The 24177-nt window shown below is 42.2% G+C and overlaps 1 protein-coding gene across 2 annotated transcripts in view; it reads right to left on the bottom strand.

Moving 5' to 3' along the window:
• Positions 1-24177, bottom strand: part of LOC115477466 (inositol 1,4,5-trisphosphate receptor type 2) — an 801768-nt gene that overhangs the window by 68079 nt on the left and 709512 nt on the right. For both annotated transcript variants that reach the window (XM_030214365.1, XM_030214364.1), the window contains exons 49-51: positions 8528-8692; positions 4906-5101; positions 984-1076 (exon numbers count right to left, since the gene is read on the bottom strand). In XM_030214365.1, the coding sequence (XP_030070225.1) occupies positions 984-1076; positions 4906-5101; positions 8528-8692 (454 nt within the window). The remainder of the gene's footprint in view (positions 1-983; positions 1077-4905; positions 5102-8527; positions 8693-24177) is intronic.

Raw genomic sequence — 24177 nt, forward strand, 5'->3', positions numbered from 1 at the left:
TCTTGTTGGACAGACTGGATAGACCGTACAGATTTTTATCTGCCATCATTTACTATGTTACTATACTTGAGTTTCTAGATAAGCAATGCTGATTATCTAGACAAACCACTAAAGATATTCAGACAATGGCAATCTTCAGTGCCACTATCCAGACATCAATTGCCTGTCCTAAATTGTCCAGATAGTTATGTGGATAGCAGTGCTGAATATTGTGGCTACTTGAATAATTTCTCACTTTCCCACCATACTGCCTCATGATAGCACTGGGGAGGTGTATAATGATTTTCAGTGGCACTAGTCAGATAATGCCGCTGAAAATCAATGGATAGGCCCAGTTAGTGGCACTTATCTGGAAAGCAACTGCTGTTATCTGTATAAATGCCTTTGAATATCATGTCAAATAAATACAAATGTGATTGGTACAGATACGTTTTGACAAAATGTAGCTAAAGTAAAGTAAGTTTCTCTTTAAATTGTGTTCCACTATTATTTTTGTTACACACTTTTACAGTGTGTCCAGGGAAAAATATGACTAAAAATGAACTACTGTAATGGAATAAATTGTTGCAAAGCTACATCGTTCTATAGTGGCTTTCAGGTCAAATTAAAATAGCAATAACAGAGGAGCAAAAATGTTTTCACTTTTGAGAATTTATGTATAATGATACAGTTGCACTATTACAATCATATACAGGATAGTCACAAATATGTACTAGAGGTAAAGCATGATGTGAGACTGAGTTCCAAACCTAAAACAGAGAACCAAAAAGGATTTTTTTCCCCAAAGACAGTACTGTAGAAAGGATGATACATTGCAGAGAGATGATAAGCAGCATGATGTAGACCTATGAGGAAATGAGGTGCAGCTAACATCACGCATCACTTTCCTGGGAAGATCAGTCTTCATGATGGTGCACAGATAAATAGGATAAGATAATGCTATAATGTCAAGATTTTAATTTATTAATATGTTGGCAACTAACCTGCAGTAGCAGCTAATATTGTGGTAGAACAATTCTCTTTTTCGCATGTTCCCATCATTGCGGTTAGTGTGGTGGTAGGAATGTTACTGTTGCCTATCGAGATAAAAAGCAGAGCAGTTTAGATTAGATCATACACACACTTTTTTGCAAAATGGGGCTTCACCTGTGGCATGTTTCTCCAGTTACACTTAACTGGCCAATGATGAAAATTAGGGCCTAAGGGGCCCTTTTACTAATCTGCGTAGGCGCCCATGCGCGCCGAACGCTCGCCAAATTGGAGTTACCGCCCGGTTACTGCATGGCCTTTGCGGTAATTTCAATTTTGGCGCATGTCTGAAAAGTATTTTTTATTTTCTGGCATGCATAATGGAAGCATACCAAGTGGCATTTGATGCGCATAGGTCATTACCGCTCAGATTCTTTACTGCTAGGTCAATGGCTGGCGGTAAGGTCTCAGACCCAAAATGGACGCGCAGCAATTTTGATTTTGCCGCACGTCCCTTTTAGGCAAAAAAGAGGCCTTTTTTACAGGCACGCTAAAAAATGGATCAGCGCGCCCCCAAACCCTGCACCTACACTACAGCAAGCCATTTTTCAGCGCGCCTTTGTAAAAGGACCCCTAAGAGCGTAATTTTAAAAGACACTTCTGAAACATACTGTATACATTAATTGGTGTTTATAAAATTTTAGCATACACTTTTACCCTAAGTTAGCAGCGGTGTTCCTGGGTGGAGCTGTGACAGAATTGTAACTTATGCATGTATGTTAGAGAATGCAAGCAGAAGCATATAAAAATGGTCAGCACATTTGTGCAAGATCCAGGGAAGATGTAACTCTGTGTTGGCTTTCCCCCTTATTTGTAAGGGTAGATATATCCATTTCTGCCACACAAGGTAAGTGTCCTCTAACAGGCTATCTCTTCTCTGAAAAAATGCAAGAAACTGAAAAAAAAAGTTTATTCTCTTCTACCTCTCCCCCCTCCCCTCATGTTGATGGTCCTTTTTCCCCCTTGTTTCTAAACTTTAAAATATGGATCCACATGACCATAGCCCCTTTCATTCCTTTTCTCTGATCTTTCGATATGTAATAAATGGCTCCATGCTGCCATGGTCACTTTTCCTCCTTCCAGCTGTAGTTATCAAAACAGGATCAATATAGAAGAATTCCTCCTTCCTCCCAAAAAGGAAAATGATGTTAGGGATCTTCTGCCAAAAAAAAAAAAAAAACCCACATTTTTTTTTTTAGTTTTAAAGGGTTGGGGGCGGGGGCAGAGAATGAGGCTACCAGCCCACAAGGTGTTTGTCTTTAATTGCACAGGATTAAAAGGGAACTTGGCTGGATAAATTTGTGGCCATCTCTGGGAAAAGGTGACTAAAATAGAAGATCCAAAATGTTGAGAATGGCTGACATTTTATGTCATGGGTCCATAAGCAGTCTGTAAAAGAAACCTGTTTGAACTTCTGTAACTTTTTTTTTATTTTTCACATAAAAGGATGGGGTTTGAACTACTGTATTACAAATGGTTTGTTGTAATAGAATTCATTATAACCTCATTTTTTCTTTCTGGAAACTTTAGTCAACTTTTCCCAGAAATGGTCATATTTAGGACTGCTGTTGCAGATCCTAAATTTGGCTAGCCAAGTTGGGTGGCTAGTTGAAAATCAGTACTAGCCACTTATGCTTCTGCTCCCACCCAAACCTTGCCCTCAAATCTACCCAGACTGGACCATCTAAACTGAGTTGCCTAGTGAAATTTAAGTACCTAAAGTTAGTCATTAAGGCTATTATTTTAGAAGCCAGATGCAAGATTTCCACTTGGAAAGGCTGGCATTTGAAAGTACAAGCACCATACATGTGGAAATCACAATTTTAGAACAATTATGATCTATCTGTGGATGCGCTGGTCATGTCAAGATATCCATATTTAGAAAGAAGTGTGTTGGGGATGTAGCATGGGCTGCTTTGAGGTCTACACATTTATTACACGTTCTGCAAAGCTTCTATTCATCAAGATTAGATGAATGACACAGGGACCCAGGGTAATAGGGATGGGGACAGAGCCTGTGGGATGGGGACAAACTTTATCCCCTTGTTATTCTCTACTTTGAAGGCTGTTAATAAATTGGACAGTTACTTATGTTCGAGTGATGCAGACGATGGTGTTTTCATTTTTTGGAAAAACAATCAAAAGTGCTGGCCACAACTGGCAAAATTTGCATGGGGGATCATGTGCATTCCTGCTATCAGCACATCTTCTGCAAAGACATTTTCTATTTCAGAAAAGACTGTGGAAGGCAGGAGACCTAGATTGAATCCTGGGATTGTTGATGATGACTTATTCATCCACAGATTAAAAGATCATTAACAATGCCTCTTAGGGCATAATTCTCTCCCACTAGGGCATATAGAGCAGGTTGTATTTTGTACCCCTAGATATTTTAACAGGGAGGATTACGGTTCCTTGGGGTAGAAGAAGTCAGCTATTCTTGGGTTGGAAGGGTAGAGGGACAGGGGTAGGTTATTATAGTTGCTCGTTGTTAATATTGTTTTCTATTTGTGATTTGTAAACAACAGTTGCACCGAATATTGTTCCTTTTTATATTTTAATTTAAAAAAATGTAAATATAACATCACAAGTGTCCGAGGTTTTTGCAGATGAGGCAGGGACGGGATGGAGACAGAGACAAGGGTGGTGAGGATGGGACGGGGAGGGGGACGGGGACATGATGGGGACAGAGTCCATGGGACAGGGACAAACTTTGTCATTCTCTAATCTAAATGTCTGTATGTGCTTTGGCTATAAATCATGCACAAAAGCTGACCTCATTTGGTTTTCTGGACCTAGTGCTTGTTTTGGTAGTTCCTAGATGAGATCTGGGGGTGGTCTGAATGCCTGATTTCCATCTGTTTCTACATAAGTATGTCCTTGGCTACCTTTCATTTCCTTGCTCTGTTTTCACACCTCCTCATCACCTTTGCAGGTCCATCATTCAAACATCCTGTGTCTCCCCTCCCCCCCCCCAACCAGGCTCCCATTGCATGGCACCTTGCCATGTGTGTGTGTGTGTAAATACATAGTTTTTTTGTGTGTGTGCCTGTGTTCCTGATTGCCCATTAGTATCACAATAAAGTGTCTCTGAGTGATAGATAGCAGTCTTACCAAAGAAGAACCTGCTGAGGCACTACTCATATAAGGCTGCTTTCTCCTGGCCCATCTACTACTACTTAACATTTCTAGAGCGCTACTAGGGTTACGCAGCGCTGTACATCTCTGGCCAAAATGAAATTTGCCTAAGTGCATTCTATAAAGTACGCCGTAATTTAGGTATACTTTATAGACTATGCCTAAATTTCTGTGTGGTTTATAGAATATGGTACACACCGGTTCATGTGACTAAATTTAGTTGCAGGCAATTACGCCAAATAAAACCTGGTGTAAATGCCGACCACTAAATTAGGTGTGGTCAGGGAGTATTCTATAGCAATGCGCATAGATTCTAAAAATGCCCATGACCTGCCCATTCCACACCCACGGCCATGCCCCCTTTTCAACTATGCGACTTACAATTTACGTGCAGCACGTTATAGAATACGCTTAGGCAGTTGTGTGTAAATTCTAATTAATGCCAATTAGTGTCAATAATTGTTTGTTAATTGGCAATTATCAGCGCTGGTTGGCATGTTAACCAATTAGGTTATGTGCACTGTTATAGAATACACTTTGATTTCCATGCAGACATTTCTGTGCAATATATAGAATCTGGAGGTATACGGCTTAATGATATACCACCACATAAATGAACATGGTTTAAGCTACTAAAACTCAAGGAGAAGTGGTATTTGAATCTTCTCTGCTGTAATCCACTTGGCAAATGTTGGTTATTTTTTTTATGCAAAGCTAACTTTATATTAAAGGCTATACCTATATCTGATGTCCTATTTTTCAGTCTGTCCACCTCCATGGTAAAGTCATCCTTCAAGAATAGGAATCCAATAATAGAGAACAGGTACACCAGGATAAGGGCTAGCACTGCCGTCAGAATAATGGAGCGACCATTTCGTGTCACACTCTTTATAACATTTAACAATGTCTCTTCTCTGTATACCAGGTCAAAGAGCTAAAAGGAATACAAGATTAAGTGAATTCATTTATAATGCTGTATGAAAAGCAATGTTATAATACTATGTTAGACAAGTACCCATTCAGAAATTGTAAAATATAATGTGAATTTTAATGGTAGAACATCTGCAGTGCCCTCAGACCCCACATTTTCTAAGTATTCAATGGTCTGTGAGCCCCCACAAGACAGTTCAATTGATGAAGCGAGCCCCCATGTATCAAATTCTCAAAAAGAATATTATTTGTGTAAAAACAGGAAGGTCAATTATGGAAAGACTTGGTTAAGGATATGGGGAGGTGTCACATCATATGATTTCCTTTTAGAACAGCTAGAAAACAGTTCATTCAGTTAAGGTCACTAAGGTCCTCCCAAGAAATATCCTTAACTACGCCTTTTCCAAAGGAAATCATATGATGTGACACCCACCAATAACCCCTCTCTGGAGTAACCTCTACACTCTAGAATGCACTCTCAGAAAGGCTTCACTTAACGGAAGACTATCTCTACTTCAGGAAGCAAGCCTTTAAAGGAAAAAAGCAACTAACTAGCTTGTCACACACCCAAGGACTAACACGAGCTGTGCATACTGTAGAAGGACTTGCTTACCCATGCCTAGTACTCCTATTCTACATGAAATCATTTTCCTGCATCTTTTCTGACTTCATAAGCAATTTTTCTTTAAGTTTATCAACCTTTTTTCTATATAACTCCTGTTACTTTATCTTATTTATTAAATTTCTTATATACCACCTGCAAGCCTGAAAGCTATCAGAACGGTGTACATTCAGATACAGTAGGTATTTTTTGGCAATGGAAGATTAAGGAGGGAAGTTATCAAGGTGTGGTAAAAGGAAAGCTTTTACCACACCTTGATTTACCCTGGGATTCAGCAACCTGTGGGATAACAGTCCCGCAGGTTGTTGGATCCCATGGTAAAAGAATAAAGCTGCTTGTGAGCCACCCCGCAAACAGTGTTATTCTAGCGGCCTGGGAGCATCGTGCAGCAAAGCCGCAGCCCAATGCTGGAGACTCAGGGCTGTCAGAGCCTTCCTCTGCCCTACCCTGGAGAATAAGCCATACGGAACAATCTCCTCCCCCATAACATCCAGAGCACATCCCAATCCCAACCCCCCCCCCCCCCCCGATCCAAGACTACCAACCACCCAAAGGGTCTTTCACCTCCTAACAGCAGCTACCACATGGATTCCCTAGTGGTCCACTGGTGATCAGGCTGGAGCAATATCTATTCACTCCTGCCCATATGGCGCCCCTATTCAAACTTATTTATCTCCTTTTTTGTTGGTTAATATTTTTATATTTATCTAATTTATTTTCTCAAACTTATGCCTTTCAGAAATAGCTTATTAATAAAAAAGGAGATGATGATATAGGTTGAAACCTATGTTTTATTACTACACACATCAACTCATAGCAACTAACAGCACAGCTCAATCGGGTATGGTGATGCCTTGTATATAGAAGGTTGTCAGTTAGAGGCTCACCAGGCCTTGGCAAATAATTTTTTTTTTTTTAGAAGACACAGATTTCTTAATGTTGCCATAGTGACCTGTTTGCGCAGAAAAAACAACTATATTAAGGCATTTGCACAGGCATACAGGTTTTTGTAAGAGCTTCAGAAAGCTTGACAGATTATTGCCAGTTGTGATTCTTTGTTGTATGTGAAGATAAGAAAGGAAATAGCTACATTTGTACAAGATTCAGTACATGATATCCAAATTTGGGCACCAAAAAAAATGAGTGCTGAGCACTATTCTATAAATGGTGCTTCAGTTGGGTGCTGTTTATAGAAAACCATGTAGCACCGGGATCCACACCCCCTTCCATAGCCACGCCCCCTTTTCTTTTGTGTGCCAAAAGATTTACATGTGCATCTTTATAGTATAGCACCTAGCATGATGTGTGCATAAATCCAAATTGCTGCCAATTAGCACCCATAATTGATTATTAGCACCCAATTATTGGCACCAATTGGTTTGTTAATTAAATTGCATGTTCAAGTTGGATGCACACCCAAATTTGTCTGCGCAAGAATCTGGGGAATATGTCAGTATTTTAAATAATAAGACTTTATGATTTACTAATGTTAACTGTAAACAATTTTTATTGAACAAATAAGGATACACTAATTCAATGTGATTTACTAATGTTAATATGGACCCATAGACTATGGAGCTTTATTTTAACAAGTATTTAAGATTTTGCAGTGAGTTTATATATATATTCCCAATTTATAAACAGTAATTAAGAGTAGTAGATATCTAAGAGCAGATTTTTAATGTTGGTTGCTGGTGATTGATTGTGGCATTAATGTTCAGGTACAGTGCACTAGCAAAGAGCAGGTTGTTGGTCTCTTATGAGTTCTGGTGAAATGTAGTTGCAACACTTTAATAGCAACTAGCAATTATTCTGTTCCCATAGACAGAAGATTGTGTCAATGTTTCTTTAAGTATCAACATTTTCATGTTTAAAGATAATACCTATCAATATGTGATATGGCTTTCCAAAGGGTTGTTTTTCCTTTTTTTAAATAAATGAAGTTTGTAAATGTTCTGGCTATTATGCGGGCTGCTCAAAATTGTCTCTATCGTTTTATTTTCATTGACATTAAATTTATCATTGTATATATTTCCCAAGTCACAAACAATTCACCATAAATGTAATGACCACATGCATACATGCTTCAACTTTGTTAATAGTAAAATATTAGCTAAAAAATAAAGCAATTATTTTTATTACATGATTAAAGGGCGTATGCTTAGATTGTTGGAAATAAGAACCTTCATTTAAAATAATCATATATTCAGAATAAAGTTAAGCATTCATATAAGGCTGATAAATACACTAGAGTTTCCCTCTTGCAGGCACAGTGACTCATTTGCTAAGCTTTATTTCCCACAGACAGTGTGAAAAAGCCTTGGTAAATCAGGCCCATGGTGGATTTAATATTCTAACAGGAGACTTCTAACAGAAACACATACTGTAGTTTATAAGGCAGTTCAATGATGGATCATTAAAGCAGTTATTTCTACCTAGCACTTAGTGTGTTGTAAAAAAAAACACCCAGCAGCATATATAATTTGGCTAATTGTCAGTTTGAAAAAGAAATCTGAGACCACATGGTGAATTATAGCCCTCTTTTCTCTTTGTGTCTCTCTTTCCCACATCCTTTACCAATACATGATGACACACACATTTTCTATGAAAGACTGTTCTTCAAGCTAAGAAAGGATGTTGTTGGTGTGGTTGCCTCAGCTGGACTTCTAGAAAATACTGCACTACAATTTTTGATGATTATGTTCATTATAGTCTTTTTTTCACAGAATATACTCCATGTGGTCACAATCAATCCTTTGGTTAATAAAAATTATGCTTCTATCATAACTGTCAGATACACAAACTTACCAGAAAACTGTAGAAGAATTCATGCACGAAAAGGCCCAACATGCAGACGATTACATATGCCACATGATATAAAAATGCCATATCCATGATGACTGCTCTGTAACCACGAGTGAATGTACCACGGTTTCCAACGAAACTCACCAGAAATACTACTTTATTGCAGAGCTACAAAGAAACTGCATCGTTAGCAGAAAGGTAATTTTTAATATGAAAAAAGATATTTTTAGTGTTTTTAAGGTGCTACGTTTAAGTAAGAGCCATATCCAAATATACTTACTTTCTGAAATTTCATGAAATCAGAACCCAAAGTGATACAGTTTTAAACCATTGGTAAAGGAATACCAATGCATCAAGGGCTAGATTCTATATATCTAAAAAATTGGTACTGAAAAAAATACACCTAGGCGTATTCTATGAACATCTAAATTTAGGTGCAGTTGATATAATACGCCTAGCACTGTCCGGGCAACTAAATTTAGTCACAGGCAGTTATGCCAAGTAAAACTTGGTGTAAATGCCTACGCCTGTAGTACCAGGTGTATTCTATAAAAACGTGCATAGTTTTAAGAAATGCCCACAACCCGCCCGTTCCATGCCCCTTTTTCAATTAGGTGCCTTAGAATTTACATGCATTACTTTACAGAATACGCTTAGACAGTTGTGTGCGTAAATTCTAATTAATGCCAATTAGTGTCAATAATTGCTTGTTCACAATTATCAGCACTGATTGACTCGTTATTAAATTAAACTGCATGCACAAATCCAGAATGCAATCAGATTTCTGCATGTAACTTTGGTCATACTATATAGAATCCGGGGGGCAAATGTAAAAGTCCTATGCATTTACATTATACATGCTCATAAACATCCCCTTGGTAACTTCAGCCTTAATAGGGATCCACAATAAAATGAGCAGTGGAAGACAAAAGGAGCAGAACAAAATTGAAATTATTACAATAAAACAAACACAAATATCATGCATTTGTCTAACTATGTTTATTTGCATAAATCCACCCAGGTATTCAGTGGTATTTATCATAGAAATCTGACACTGAGCAGATCAGTGGCGTAGCCAAGGGTGGGCCCAGGCCCACCCACTTTGGGCTCAGGCCCACCTAGTAGCAGCACACCTATGATGTGGCTGGCAGGGATTCCCAAGCCCCACCAGCTGAAAACTCTCAACAACTGTCTCTCCTGCATACCTTGTAAATAGCAGATCTTGCAGCAAGCAGCAACTGATACATACTGCTCGCACCCGCCCCACAGCCTTCCTTGTGATGTATTCCCACCTATGTGGAAACAGGAAGTTGCATCAGAGGGAAGGCTGTGGGGCCAACATGACCAGTGTGTATTAGTTGCTGCTTGCTGCCGGTGAAAATCTGGTATTTAAAAGGTATGCGGGAGAGGGAGGAAGTTTGAGAGACCATATGGCATCCAGGCGAGAGGAGAGACCAAATCACCTGTGGGATGGGACAGGGTTCTTCTGCCCACCCATCTTAGGTACAGGCCCACCCAAAATTGGGTGTCTGGCTACGCCCCTGGAGCAGATATCCAGATAACATTAGCACAACCTCTCAGCCAACCAGATTTAGGGGCATAACTTTAACCAGACAGCGCTGAACATACCATGCCCAGGGAATATCTCCAGCCTTGTTTCTTTGAATGAGGATGAATTTTGGGCACACAACAGTTCAACTGTGCTAAATTTACTTGCTGAGTGGGTGGTATTGAAACCTCTGGATTTGTTTGGTTAACCATGTTGGCTAAACAAATCCTTTGAATATATGTCTCTTCATGTTTCGTGGTATATACATTATAACAGTGTTCCGTGAAACAAAGGCAACTCCATGCAAAACATGTGAAACACTGCCACTCGGTGTAGCCAATTAATTAAGTGATCATTCCTAACTGCAGGCTACCAACTTTACTGTGTATTTGCATGCTATTAGTCCCTACCTGCTGCCTCACTACAAAGGCCACATGCTTTTTTCTATTGCAGTTAAATGCACCCACAAAACAAAATGCACACAATTACAAAACAATGCTTTTCTATATTCTTATGGTATAACTAGCATTTGCTAAATGCTAGAGCATTCTGTCAACAATGCAAGCATGAAGTGATTTCATTACTGCAAATGGAGTGTTAATACTTACCTTCAGATGTGCCACTGTGCAATCAATAAGAAAAACATTTTAGCCTGAATATAAGAATTTTTAAAATGCTGATCAATTTCACTTTTCTCCAGCTTATTTTAAACACTGTAAAACTACTGAGTTTTTTAAAATTCTTACAAAGTTCACACCATCCACTTTGAGGGTAATTCTATAAATGGGTACCTATATTTAGGTATCATGAACAACCTAATAGCACCTGTTCTATAATGAAAAGGAGGTGCCTACTTTTGATTACAGAATAGTAGCGTAACCGGATAAATATGTGCAAGCTCCTACACCACCCACAGACTCATGCATATACTTCAGAGATACATGTGTAAATTAATAGTGCTCCATAATTCCATGTTTTGCCCAAATTTGGCCCATGTGAATGCCCACTTGCAAAAGATATACCATCAAAGATTGGCATGTACTGCACTGCCAGATTGTTCACATATGCGCGTAAATGACTAAATTGTGGAATTTATGCACATACTTGTCAGCCCCTTTTGTGATTGGGTAAAAGGTCACTGAGGTAATTTTTAAAGTATTTTAATTTTTTTTTACTCATGAAGGCTTTTATATACACATATACCCCTCTAAATCTATAAAATTTGACAAAAATTGTGTACGCGTCCAATTTAATTGAATAACAAGCTAATTAGTGCCAATAATTAGCTTTTTAACAAGCAATTATTGGCACTAGCTAGAATTAAGATGCCTTTACGCGTGATCTGAAAAAGGGGATGCAGAAATGAAAGGGTCATGGGCATAACGGGAGCATATGTGCTATTCTATAAACTGCAGTTAACTTTAAGCACGGCTTATGGAATAGTGCTTTTTTTGCGCCACATATAGAATTTAGCTTTTATAAAATTATCTCAGGGTTTACATGTGTTAAAGTACACATGGAGGAGCATTTTTGAACGGGGACGCCCATCTCTAAGGGCGCCCATCTCTGAAGATGTCGCCGTGAAGGGGCGGGGCATCACGTCTTATCGAAACAAGATGGACATCCATCTTTCGTTTTGATAATATTTATTTATTTATTTATTTATTTATTACTTATATCCCACATTTTCCCACTCATGCAGGCGCAATGTGGCTCACAGAGAATTAAATAAGAGTACAAACTTAATAGCTTAGTCAAGCATAAAGAAGTAGGTTGGAGGGAAGAAACTAACAACGTGAACTAGGTAGGGTAAGGGACAAGGGATACTTTAATCAACATGGCAAGTTGAGTGGTAAGTCTTAGCAAAGAGGAATGTCTTTAACAACTTCTTAAAAAGGGCATGATCCTCTTGAGTTTTAAGGTGACGAGGTAATGTGTTCCAGTATTTGGGACTCCAATAACAGAAGGACGAGGCGAAGATTTTCTTATACTTAACTCCCTTACAATTCGGAAAATGGAGGTGGAGATAGGACCGAGCAGCAGGGTTGGCATTTCTAGGCGGAAGGTCGATCAAGGGGAGCATGTAATCCGGGGAGGCCCCATAAATGATTTTATGTGTTAGGGAGCAGATCTTAAAAGCGATGCGCTCCTGTACTGGCAGCCAATGAAGTTTAAATCGCAGGGGTTCAGCATGTGCAAAACGCCTTTCTTTAAGGATGAGCCGCGCCGCAGTGTTCTGAGCCGTTTGGAACGTTTTCAATAAGGAGGCCTGGCAACCCACATAAATACCACTACAATAATCCAGGTGGGATAGGACAAGCCAGTGGACAAGGGTACGGAACAGGTCTCTGGGAAGGAGATATCTGATGCGCCGAAGTCTCCACATGGCCTGGAACATATGGTTGGGGACGCCCAAATCTCAATATTTAGATCGACCTAAGACATGGTTGACCTAAATGTTGAGATGGTTGACCTTAGAGATGGACATAGTAAACATAGTAGATGACGGCAGAAAAAGACCTGCACGGTCTATCCAGTCTGCCCAAGAAGATAAATTCATATGTGCTACTTTTTTATTTGTACTGTCCTCTTCAGTGCACAGACTGTATAAGTCTGGCCAGCCCTATCCCCACCTCCCAACCACCAACCCCGCCTCCCAACCACCAGCTCTGGCACAGACCCTATAAGTCTGCCCAGCACTATCCCCGCCTCCCAACTACCAGTCCCGCCTTCCACCACCAGCTCTGGCACAGACCGTATAAGTCTGCCCAGCACTATCCCTGCCTCCCACCACCGGCTCTGGCACAGACCGTATAAGTCTGCCCAGCAATATCCCCACCGCCCAACCACCAGCCCCAGCAGAGACCGTATAAGTCTGCCCAGCACTAGTCCCGCCTCCCAACCACCAGCCCCAGCACAGACCGTATAAGTCTGCCCAGCACTAGCCCCGCCTCCCAACCACCAGCTCTGCCACCCATTCTAGGCTAAGCTCCTGAGGATCCCTTCCTTCTGCAAAGGATTCCTTTATGTTTATCCCACGCATGTTTGAATTCCGTTACCGTTTTCATCTCCACCACCTCCCGCGAGAGGGCATTCCAAGCATCCACCACCCTCTCCGTGAAAAAATACTTCCTGACATTCTTCTCGAGTCTGCCCCCCTTCAATCTCATTTCATGCCCTCTCGTTCTACTGCCTTCCCATCTCCGGAAAAGGTTTGTTTGCGGATTAATACCTTTCAAATATTTGAACATCCGTATCATATCACCCCTGTTTCTTCTTTCCTCCAGGGTATACATGTTCAGGTCCGCAAGTCTCTCCTCATACATCTTGTTACGCAAATCCCATACCATCCTCGTAGCTTTTCTTTGCACCGCTTCAATTCTTTTTACATCCTTAGCAAGATATGGCCTCCAAAACTGAACACAATACTCCAGGTGGGGCCCACCAACGACTTTGTACAGGGGCATCAACACCTCTTTTCTTCTGCTGGTCACACCTCTCTCTATACAGCCTAGTAACCTTCTAGCTATGGCCATTGCCTTGTCACACTGTTTCATCGCCTTCAGATCCTCAGATACTATCACTCCAAGATCCCTCTCCCCATCCGTACCTAGCAGACTCTCACCGCCTAACACATACGCCTCTCTTGGATTTCTACTCCCTAAGTGCATCACTTTGCATTTCTTCGCATTGAATTTTAATTGCCAAACCTTAGACCATTCTTCTAGCTTTTTCAGATCCTTTTTCATGTTTTCCACTCCCTCCGGGGTGTCCACTGTGTTACAAATCTTAGTATCATCCGCAAATAGGCAAACTTTACTTTCTAACCCTTCGGCAATGTCACTCACAAATATATTGAACAGAATCGGCCCCAGCACCGATCCCTGAGGCACTCCACTACTCACCTTTCCCTCCTCCGAGCGAACTCCATTCACCACCACCCTCTGGCGCCTGTCCGTCAACCAGTTCCTAATCCAGTTCACCACTTTGGGTCCTATCTTCAGCCCATCCAGTTTATTTAAGAGCCTCCTGTGGGGAAGCGTGTCAAAAGCTTTGCTGAAATCTAAGTAGATTACGTCTATAGCACGTCCACAGTTCAATTCTCCAGTCACCCAATCAAAGAATTCAATGAGATTCGTTTGGCACGATTTCCCTTTGGTAAAACCATGTTGTCTCGGATCTTGCAACTCATTTTCTTCCAAGAAATTCACTATCCTTTCCTTCAGCATCGCTTCCATTACTTTTCCAATAATCGAAGTGAGGCTTACCGGCCTGTAGTTTCCAGCTTCTTCCCTATCACCACTTTTGTGAAGAGGGACCACCTCCGCCGTTCTCCAATCCCTCGGAACCTCTCCCATTTCTAAGGATTTATTAAACAAATCTTTAAGAGGACCCGCCAGAACCTCTCTGAGCTCCCTCAATATCCTGGGGTAGATCCCATCCGGTCCCATGGCTTTGTCCACCTTTAGTTTTTCTAGTTGTTGATACACACTCTCTTCCGTGAATGGTGCTATATCCACTCCATTCTCAAATGAACTTTTGCCAGTCCATCGTGGTCCTTCTCCCGGATTTTCTTCAGTAAAGACAGAACAGGACGACCTCGGTTTTCGCCAATAATGGAAACCAAGGACGCCCATCTCAAAAACGACCAAATGCAAGCCCTTTGGTCATGGGAGGAGCCAGCATTCGTAGTGTACTGGTCCCCCTCACATGCCAGGACACCAACCGGGCACCCTAGGGGGCACTGCAGTGGACTTCACAAATTGCTCCCAGGTGCAAAGCTCCCTTACCTTGGGTGCTCAGCCCCCCAACCCACCCTAAAACCCACTCCACACAACTGTACACCACTACCATAGCCCTAAGGGGTGAAGGGGGGGCACCTACGTGTGGGTACAGTGGGTTTCGGGTGGGTTTTGGAGGGCTCCCACTTACCACCGCAAGTGTAACAGGTGTGGGGGGGGGGGGGGGGTGGATCTAGGTCCTCCTGCCTGAAGTGGACTGCACCCACTAAAAACTGCTCCAGGGACCTGCATACTGCTGTGATGGAGCTGGGTATGACATTTGAGACTAGCATAGAGGCTGGAAAATGTTTTTTTAATTTTTTTGGGGGGGTAGGAGAAGGTTGGTGACCACTGGGGGAGTAAGGGGAGGTCATCCCCAATTCCCTCCGGTGGTCATCTGGTCAGTTCGTGCACTTTTTCGAGGCTTGGTTGTGAAAAAAGTTGGACCAAGTAAAGTCAGCCAAATGCTCGTCAGGGACGCCCTTTTTTTTCCATTATCGGCCGAGGACGCCCATCTCTTAACCACGCCCCGTCCCTCCTTCTGTACACTGCCGACATGCCCCCATAAACTTTGGTCATCCCCGCAACAGAAAGCAGTTGAGGACGCCCAAAGTCGGCTTTCGATTATGCCAATTTGGGCGACCCTGAGAGAAGGACGCCCATCTCTCGATTTGTGTCGGAAGATGGGCGTCCTTCTCTTTCGATTATGCCGCTGATAGTGAGAAGAAGTTGAATGCTTTTATATGACCCATGTGTAGGTGTGTGCAAAGGCAGAGTTGGGGTACACAGCACAGGCAGTGTTACAATTTACATGTGCTGTCTATAAAATCCATGCATACTTTACATGTTAACGTTTATGTTTGCTCTCAAACAGACAAATGTCTGTGGTTTCTAAGTGTGACTGTAACTTTACCCCTAGTATTTTATAAAAACACATAGATGCGTATTTTCAAAGCACTCAGACTTACACGGAGGGGCATTTTCAATATGATGTCTAAGTTGGACTTTGCATGAACGTCTCAAATCTGAATAGGAAATGTAACTGTTTTTGAAAAAAGAAAAATGTCTTGGTGCTTCCTCCATTAGTATCTACTCTGTGATAGGATAAGCGGGAATATGTTCTATTCATTTTTTCCTATGTTAACCAATTTTTGAATAGTGCCTTGCCTATACTGTGGACTTTAGCAGTAATTATCATTTAATAGATTTTGTTTATAAAATATTTTCTTGTATGGTATGGTAACACTTTTCTGTACAAGTGTTTCTTGTAAAATTCATAAAAATTATAAATAAATAATTTAAAAAAATGTCTTTTATTTTTAAATACCATTTCTTGTGCTTTGTGCATTTATCTTTCTAGGCCATTTTCGAAAAAAACAAAAAACATTTCTTGAGGATAACTCAATCAAGTTAAGCATATATCTGGGTGCCATTCCAAATAGTATCTTGAAGATTTGGGTGCTCGATTTAAATATTATTCTTGCTTTGACTGGTAGCCAATGCAGTGTCTCAAACAGTGGGGTTGCTCTTTCATATTTTGATTTCTTGAAGATCTGTCTTGCTACCGTGTTGAACTGTTTGCAGCAACTTTAGTGTGTTTTCCTTGCATCCTACATATGCTGCATTACAGTAATCAAGTTGCGATAGTATTGTTCATTAACCAGTATTTGGAAATGTTGTCTAGGGAAATAGTCTCTCATTCTTCTCAATTTCCATAGTGTTCTGAAGCATTTTGGTGTTATTGCTGATATTTGATTGTCCAGTATTAGATGTTTGTTGAGAATTATTCCTAATATTTTAAGTTGTGTTTTGATGTGTTAAGTCTGTTGATTGTAAATTTTTGGTAGGATGTGGGGTTGTGTGGGCTGGATAGTACGAGGAATTTGGTTTTGTCTCTGTTCAGTTTGAGTTTGAATATTGTTGCCCATTCTTCAATGAGGTCCAGTCCTTTTTTAAATTTTGTCCTGTATGTTTGTGATATTGTTTTGGAAAAGTATGAAGATGGTGTTGTCTGCATATATAAATTGGTTGAAACCCATTAGTTCCAGTTTTTTCCGAGTGGCACCATCATTACATTGAATAATATTGGTGATACTGGTGATCCTTGTGGTACCCCCGCACTGAGAGATCCAGGATGCTGATGTTTGGTTGGACATCTTTACAATGTAGAATCTGGTCTTTAGGAAGCCGTTGAACCATGTTGCCACTTCGCTGCTGATGCCTATGTTGTCTAGCAGTGTCATTAGTGTGGTGTGTTCTACTAGGTCAAATGCACTTGAAATGTTGAATTGTAGGGTAACATGTTTTGTCCTTGGCATATTATGCTTCTAAATATCATTATCAGGGTGGTTGTGACCGTCTCAGTGCTGATTTGTGGCCTGAAACCTGATTGGGATTTATGAAGTATTGAGAATTTTGTCAGGTATTCCAGTAGTTGCTGGAAGTACCATGAAGGGGCATAATCGAACGCGAACGCCCATCTCCATGGGCGCCTATATCCGTGGGCGCCTATTTCCGTGAATGGGACAACCCGTATTGTCGAAAAAAGATGGGCGCCCATCTTTTTTCCAATAATACAGGTTGTGCGGGGCAAATGCCTAGGAGCTGGCCGTTTTTCAGCTGGGCGCTATCGGTTTTCAGCGATAATGGAAACCGAAGGCACCCATCTCAAAAATGAACAAATCCAAGGCATTGGGTCATGGGAGGGGCCAAGATTCGTAGTGCACTGGTCCCCCTCACATGCCAGGACACCAGCTGGGAACCCTAGGGGGCATTTTTACAAATTAACACAAAACAGTAAAAGAGCTCCCAGGTGCATAGCACCCTTCCCTTGTGTGCTGAGCCCCCCAAATCCCCCCCAAACCCACTGCCCACAAGTCTACACCATTACCATAGCCCTAAGGGGTGAAGGGGGGCACCTACATGTGGGTACAGTGGGTTTTGGGGGGGTTTGGAGGGCTCAGCATTAACCAGCACAAGTGTAACAGGTAGGGGGGGGATGGGCCTGGGTCCACCTGCCTGAAGTCCACTGCACCCACTAACAACTGCTCCAGGGGTCTGCACACTGCTGTGATGGAGCTGGGTATGACATTTGAGGCTGGCATACAGGCTGGGAAAAAAAAGTTATTAAAGTTCTTTTTTTTGTGGAAGGGGGTTAGTGACCACTGGGGGAGTCAGGGGAGGTCATCCCCGATTCCCTCCAGTGGTCATCTGGTCATTTAGGGCACTTTTTTGGGACTTGTTCGTGAAAAAAAAGGGTCCAAAAAAAGTGCCGTAAATTCTCGCTAAAAATGGCTATTATTTTCCATTATCGGCGAAAGTCGCCCATTTCTGATCAGCCGATAACCACGCCCCAGTCCCGCCTTCACCACGCCTCCAACACGCCCCCGTCAACTTTGGCCATTTCCGCGACGGATTGCAGTTGAAGACGGCCAAAATTGGCTTTCGATTATACCGATTTGGCCGCCCACGGGAGAAAGATGCCCATCTCCCGATTTGGGTCGAAATATGGACGTCTTTCTCTTTCGAAAATAAGGCGGATAGTAGCACTGTGAGGCTCAAAGCTGAGGAGGAGGAATATGTAGAAGCTGATAAGGATAAAGTTTAACTGCTTAACAACTATTTCTGTTCTGTGTTCATGGATGAAAGGCTGGGGGTAGGACTGCAGAAAACAAATGTGTCTTGTCTGAAAAGAAGGTGAGCCCTTAGGTCCCGCAAGGCCCCAAAGGACCTCAGAGGACAGCCGTGCAACCCCAAGTCTTCACCTGCGGCGACCGCCGTTCACCGGGGGTTGAGCCCCCAGCTGCAGGCGGCCAACGGGACTTCCAGAACCGCGGGGTTGACGAACTGACCCAGAACCGGAACCGGGAGCGGGGAGAGCAGGTGGAAATCAGAGTAGTCCAACAACAGGCCACAGGTCAGGAAAGGCGGCTATCAGAGTCGTCCAAAAACAGGCAACAGGTCAGGGCAGGCAGCTCACAGTGTTGTCCAAAAACAGGCAACAGGTCAGGGCAGGCGGCTAACAGAGTTGTCCAGAAACAGTCCAAAGGTCAAACCAGGAGAGCAAGGGAACGCACAGAAAACAAGAAGACACAAAGACTGGCCTTGGGAAACAGAACCTGAAGCAACGTCCTGTTTCAGCCCCCGCTCCTTAAATACTGTCAGCATTCAACCGCCCAGCCCCAGCCGACATGGCCGGCCAATCGGAACCTGGCTACTGAAGAAATCCCTCTGGTTGGTTCCGTCCGGCCTCCCAGGTGGGGCTACAGCACCAGCATCCCAATCTGGTTCCTCTGAGGCGGAGCTTCGGGTCCCCGCACCCGAATGTGGAGAAGACGCCGGCCATCACGTCTCGGCGCCATCCTCCCCGCTGGTGCAAGCACGGACCCCATAGCCGGCGACCGAGAGCCTGGAAGCCGTGATCGCCGGCCCACGGGCTCGGCCCCGGACAGGGCGGCTATTGCCGTGGCGAGCCCCAGCTCTCAGCCGCGGCCTCAAGAAGGGCAGCCATCTCCGCAATGGGCACCTGCTCAGCCCCGACTGCACCCGGAACTGGCGCCCATCCGGGAAACCATCAGGTAAGCCCTCCCTGGCTGCGGGTCCTTCCTCCCGGCCCTTGCTTCCCGCAGAGGAGCAACCAGAGGGAGCGAGGGATGTGACAAAATGTGAATGGGGATGGAGAACCAAGACCTGTTCTCAGAGGACTGTGTTTGTGAGTAGCTAGCTTAACTAAACGTGGAAAAAGCAATGGGGCCTGATGGGATATATCCCAGGGTGCTCAAGAACTCAGAAGTTCTGGAGGCTCTGCTGACAGATCTCTTCAATGCTTCCTTAAGAGTCCAAGTGGGCTCGGAGGACTGGAGAACTGCGGATGTGGTAACTTTGCACAAAAGTGGAAGTAAGGAGGAGGTTGGGAATTACAGACCTGTCAGTCTGACCTCGGGGCCGAGTAAACTAATGGAAACATTTCTAAAGTGGAGGATTGTGCGGTTTCTCAAACTGAATGGAATACAGGACATGAGGCAGCATGGCATCACTAGAGGCAGGTCGTGTCTGACGAATCTGATTGATTTCTTTGACTGGGTGACCAAACAGATGGACTTGGGAGGGGCGCTAGATGTGGTATACAGTACTTAGATTTCAACAAAGCCTTTGACACGGTTCCACACAGGTGACTCATAAATAAACTGACTAGCCATGGTATGGGACCTAGAGTAACTGACTGGGTTAAAAATTGGTTGAACGGAAGGAGACAGAGAGTAGTGGTAAATGGAGCTTGCTCTGAAGATAGGGATGTTATCAGTAGAGCGCCGCATGGAGCGGTCCTAGGGCCGGCTCTATTTAACATCATGTGTCTGATGACCTTAGAGTTTCCAAATAGGTAGAAAAAGCAGTGGTCATAGCCATAAGGATGCTTGGGTGCATAAGGAGAGGAATGACCAGCAGGAACAAAGCGGTGATAGTGCCCTTGTATTTGTATAAGTCTCTGGTGAGGCCCCATTTAGAGTACTGTGTGCAATTCTGGAGACCACATCTACAGAAGGATATAAACAGGATGGAATTGGTCCAGAGGGCGGCTACAAAACTGGTAAGCGGTCTTCGACATAAAACATATAGGGACAGGCTCAGGAACCTCAACATGTATAAGCTGGAAGACAGGAGAGAGAGAGGAGATATGATATATATGTTTAAATATCTCAGGGGCATTAATGTACAGAAAGTGAGCCTTTTTCAAATGAAGGAAAATTCTGGAATGAGGGGGCATACGATGTGGGTACAGTGGGGTTTTAGTGAGCTTTTGGAGGGCTCACAGTTTCCACCACAAGTGTGACAGGTAGGAGGGAGGTATGGGCCTGGGTTCACCTGTCAAAGGTGCACTGCACCCACCACTACATGCTACTCTAATGGACCCAACTATAACATCTGAAGCTGTCATAGAGACTGACGAGTACCATTTTTATTCACATTTTTTTGGGTTAGGAGGGGGTCAGTGCACTAGGGGAATAAGGGGGGGGGGTCATCCCTGATTCCTTCCAATAGTTATCTGGTCATTTAGGGCACCTTTCTGTATCTTATTCATTAGAAAAACAGGTCTAGACCAAAACATTTATGTTTTTGCCCTACACATTTTGGTTATGTTCCATTATGGTTATGTTCCATTATGGCTGTAAAACATCCAAGTGTTAGGCACACCCTAAGCCCACCCTAATCCTGCCTTCAAAATGCCCCAGACATGCCCCCTTGTGATTTGGATGAACTGGAGATGAATTGCATAGATAAACGTCTGCAAACTATGTTTCGAAAATACCAATTTGCATGTTTTGAGGAGAAATTCGTCCAAATGGTACTTTATGACATTTTTTGGATGTTTTTCTCTTTTGAAAATGAGCCCCATAGTAACCTATGGAACTCTGTAAGTCTATGTGCTTTGAAAATGAGCCCCATGTGATTTTATAAAATAGCCTCAAAGCAGGTGCCTCCTTGGCCTGTAATACATAAGTGGTCTGTTATAAAATTACCCTCATAACAAATAGTGATTCGGAAGGGGGAGTTAATTACAACCACTAATCTGAGTGAAGAAGTTAGCCTCATGATGCTGACAAACAGGCTGATAATAATCATATGATGAAGCATTTGGCAATGACTACACTTCAAGCCACAGAATCCATCATGGATCTCATTAGAAAATGCAGGATCAATTTTCAAAACTAGAGTTTAGAATTTAAGTTAAGCTGATTTTCAGCTGAACCTATTAGATTTTCAGCTGATAATTACAAAATTAGCTAGCTAGATGAGTGCTTGATCATGATTTCTGAATTTAGCCAACTAGTGGTGGAAATCAGTGCTAGCCTTCTGATTCTGAGTTCTCTCCCACCATAGTTACAAACTTGGTGGGTACAATGGATGCATAAGCATCCCCAATATTAAGCAAACTTTTACTGTCTCCAAGAAAGCTTAACTTGTATTGAGTTTAGCATCCTTAATTGTTTTCAAATGTTGGTTTTTATATCTCTCAACAACCTCAATTACATTTATGTGACAATTATCAAAACTAAGTGGGTAAGTACAAAGTCCATACACACTTCTCTTTAAAAATTGTTGAAGAAAGAAGTAATCAAAGAAACTGACACCTGTTTTGTTCTGTGGGTAATTTTCCTTTGAAAGAAAATTCACATAGTTCTGAAAATGCAAAACTTGGTACACTATTGCTTCTCCTAACCTCACACTGCCTCTAATCTTGTCTGCTTTTTCTGTTGGTAGAAATATATGCATTACTGTTTCCCATGTGCACTTTTAACCATATTTAGGGTAAGTAATTTTCAGACAGCTGTTTATCCTGGTAAAGTAAGAGGCTGTTGCTTCACCTCACAATCGTTCCTCCCTCCAAACTAAAGCCAAAAGCTTGATAGGGGGAGGCTGACATATTCCCTGTGATCTCTTTTTACTCATAACTGAAGAATAAGTCAGTGACTGAGATCCCCCCTCCTTCTGAAAAACAAAAGTTCAACACCATACCAAGAAAGTCAATCATCGCTAATCCAAAATTGACCACCACAGCAGAGAAAATCAAGATGTAGTGGATGAAGGTCACAGAGTTTATTATGTCAAAGTTTATCAGTCAAATAAGCCAAGTTTTGGCATTTGGTGACCTTCATCCACTGTGTCTTGCTTTCCTTTGTAAAATGTTCAGCAGGGAAACCAATAGTCTTCTAAAATCCTGTTTTCCCTAAATAAAATATCCCTTTACTTACTCTCTAACTCCAGAAAGGACTTTAAATTTCTTGCCAAGTCAGGACCTACCTCCTCCTGAGTTGCTGTGACAGTGATGAGGACAATAATGGGCTATTTTATAAAGGAATTGGCTGGAACAGAAGGGAGGTTTCACTATGATATTGCCTTCTATGGCTGTTTCTGTCTCTTGTGCAAGAAGGTCAGTCAGGATTTGTCAAGCAACGGTACCCAGTAGCAAACGTAAGGAGAATCTTGGGATCGGTGGAGTTTTATAAGAAAAACAGGATGCCACCTATGTTAAGCAGTTTTGACACTGAGAAGGAATTTGATCACATGGTCTGGGATTATTTATTTGAGGTCTTGGAAAGATCTGGCCTTTTGGGAGGGTCCTCTTAACTGAAGCCCATGCAATGTTTTTTGTCAATGAAAGATTGTCTGCAGAGTTTGAATCCAGAGAGGCACTAGGCAGGGCTGTCCCCTCTTGTCAGCTTTGTTTTTGCTAATCTGGAACCTTTGCTGAGGGTTGTATTACTGTCAGAAGGAATAAAGGGGGGTCAAGATGGGAAACCTAGAGTGTTTTCACAGATTACTGGGACAATTCTATAACTTGACGTCTCAAGATAGGTGCAGTGATGCTGTGCACCGAGTGCCAATTCTATAATGGCATCTTGAAGCCAAGATTCCATTATAGAATACTAGCAAAATTTGGGACCAATGCACCTACATTTAGGTGTGGCCACTTAAACTAGGTCTATGACTGGTGTAAGTTGGCACACCTATGTGCACCATGAAGTGACCATAATTTACAGTATTTTGCAAGTTAAGCATGTAAATTGGAGCCATGCCCATGGCCCACCCATGTGTATGCCCTTTTGTACTTACATGCTACCTTACAGAACAGGATGTAGTTCATTTGGGCCCGTGAGTGGTGCTAACTGGTGCATTTGTGTATCCATATGAGCCCAGTTACAGAATTACGTTTCACATGCTTATGCATCTGACATTTAGAAAATTCCTTGCAGAGATTATTGCTTCTTTTCAGTCAATTTCAATTACTTTCTGGGTTGAGACTTAATTTAGACCTACGGTCTCACTTGTGGAGGTGTAGCACAGGTAGGAAGGAGAATTTCTCCTTAGATGGGCTGGCTATGAATTCCTGTACTTGGGGATTTATCTACCCCAACTGCTAGAGAAGTTGTATAGTTGTAATGTTCCTCAATTAATAGAGTGGACATGAATACAGCTGTTCAACTGGCAGCCGCTTCTAACCTCTTTAGTTGACCAAATATTTTTGTTTAAAATGGTTTTCTTGAAATGGCTCCATGCACTGCATCTGCTTACAGTTCTGATAACTGAGGAAAGATCTGCAGCTTCTGGAAGATTTATCAAAATTCTTATAGCCGTAAAAGCATGCCAGGCTTTTGATGTTGTGGTTTAAAGGGTCATGGCAAGAGGGACGCATGGGACTGCTCGACCTAGGATGTTATAATTGGATGTACTTACTTAGAAACTTGCAAGACACCTTTATGGCTCAAATTATTACACTCCAGTGGACTGGGAAGCCCTGATGGCCTGTCTGCTCAACCTGTATT

The sequence above is a fragment of the Microcaecilia unicolor genome, chromosome 9 (genome assembly GCF_901765095.1).
Source record: "Microcaecilia unicolor chromosome 9, aMicUni1.1, whole genome shotgun sequence".
NCBI classification, from domain to species: domain Eukaryota; kingdom Metazoa; phylum Chordata; class Amphibia; order Gymnophiona; family Siphonopidae; genus Microcaecilia; species Microcaecilia unicolor.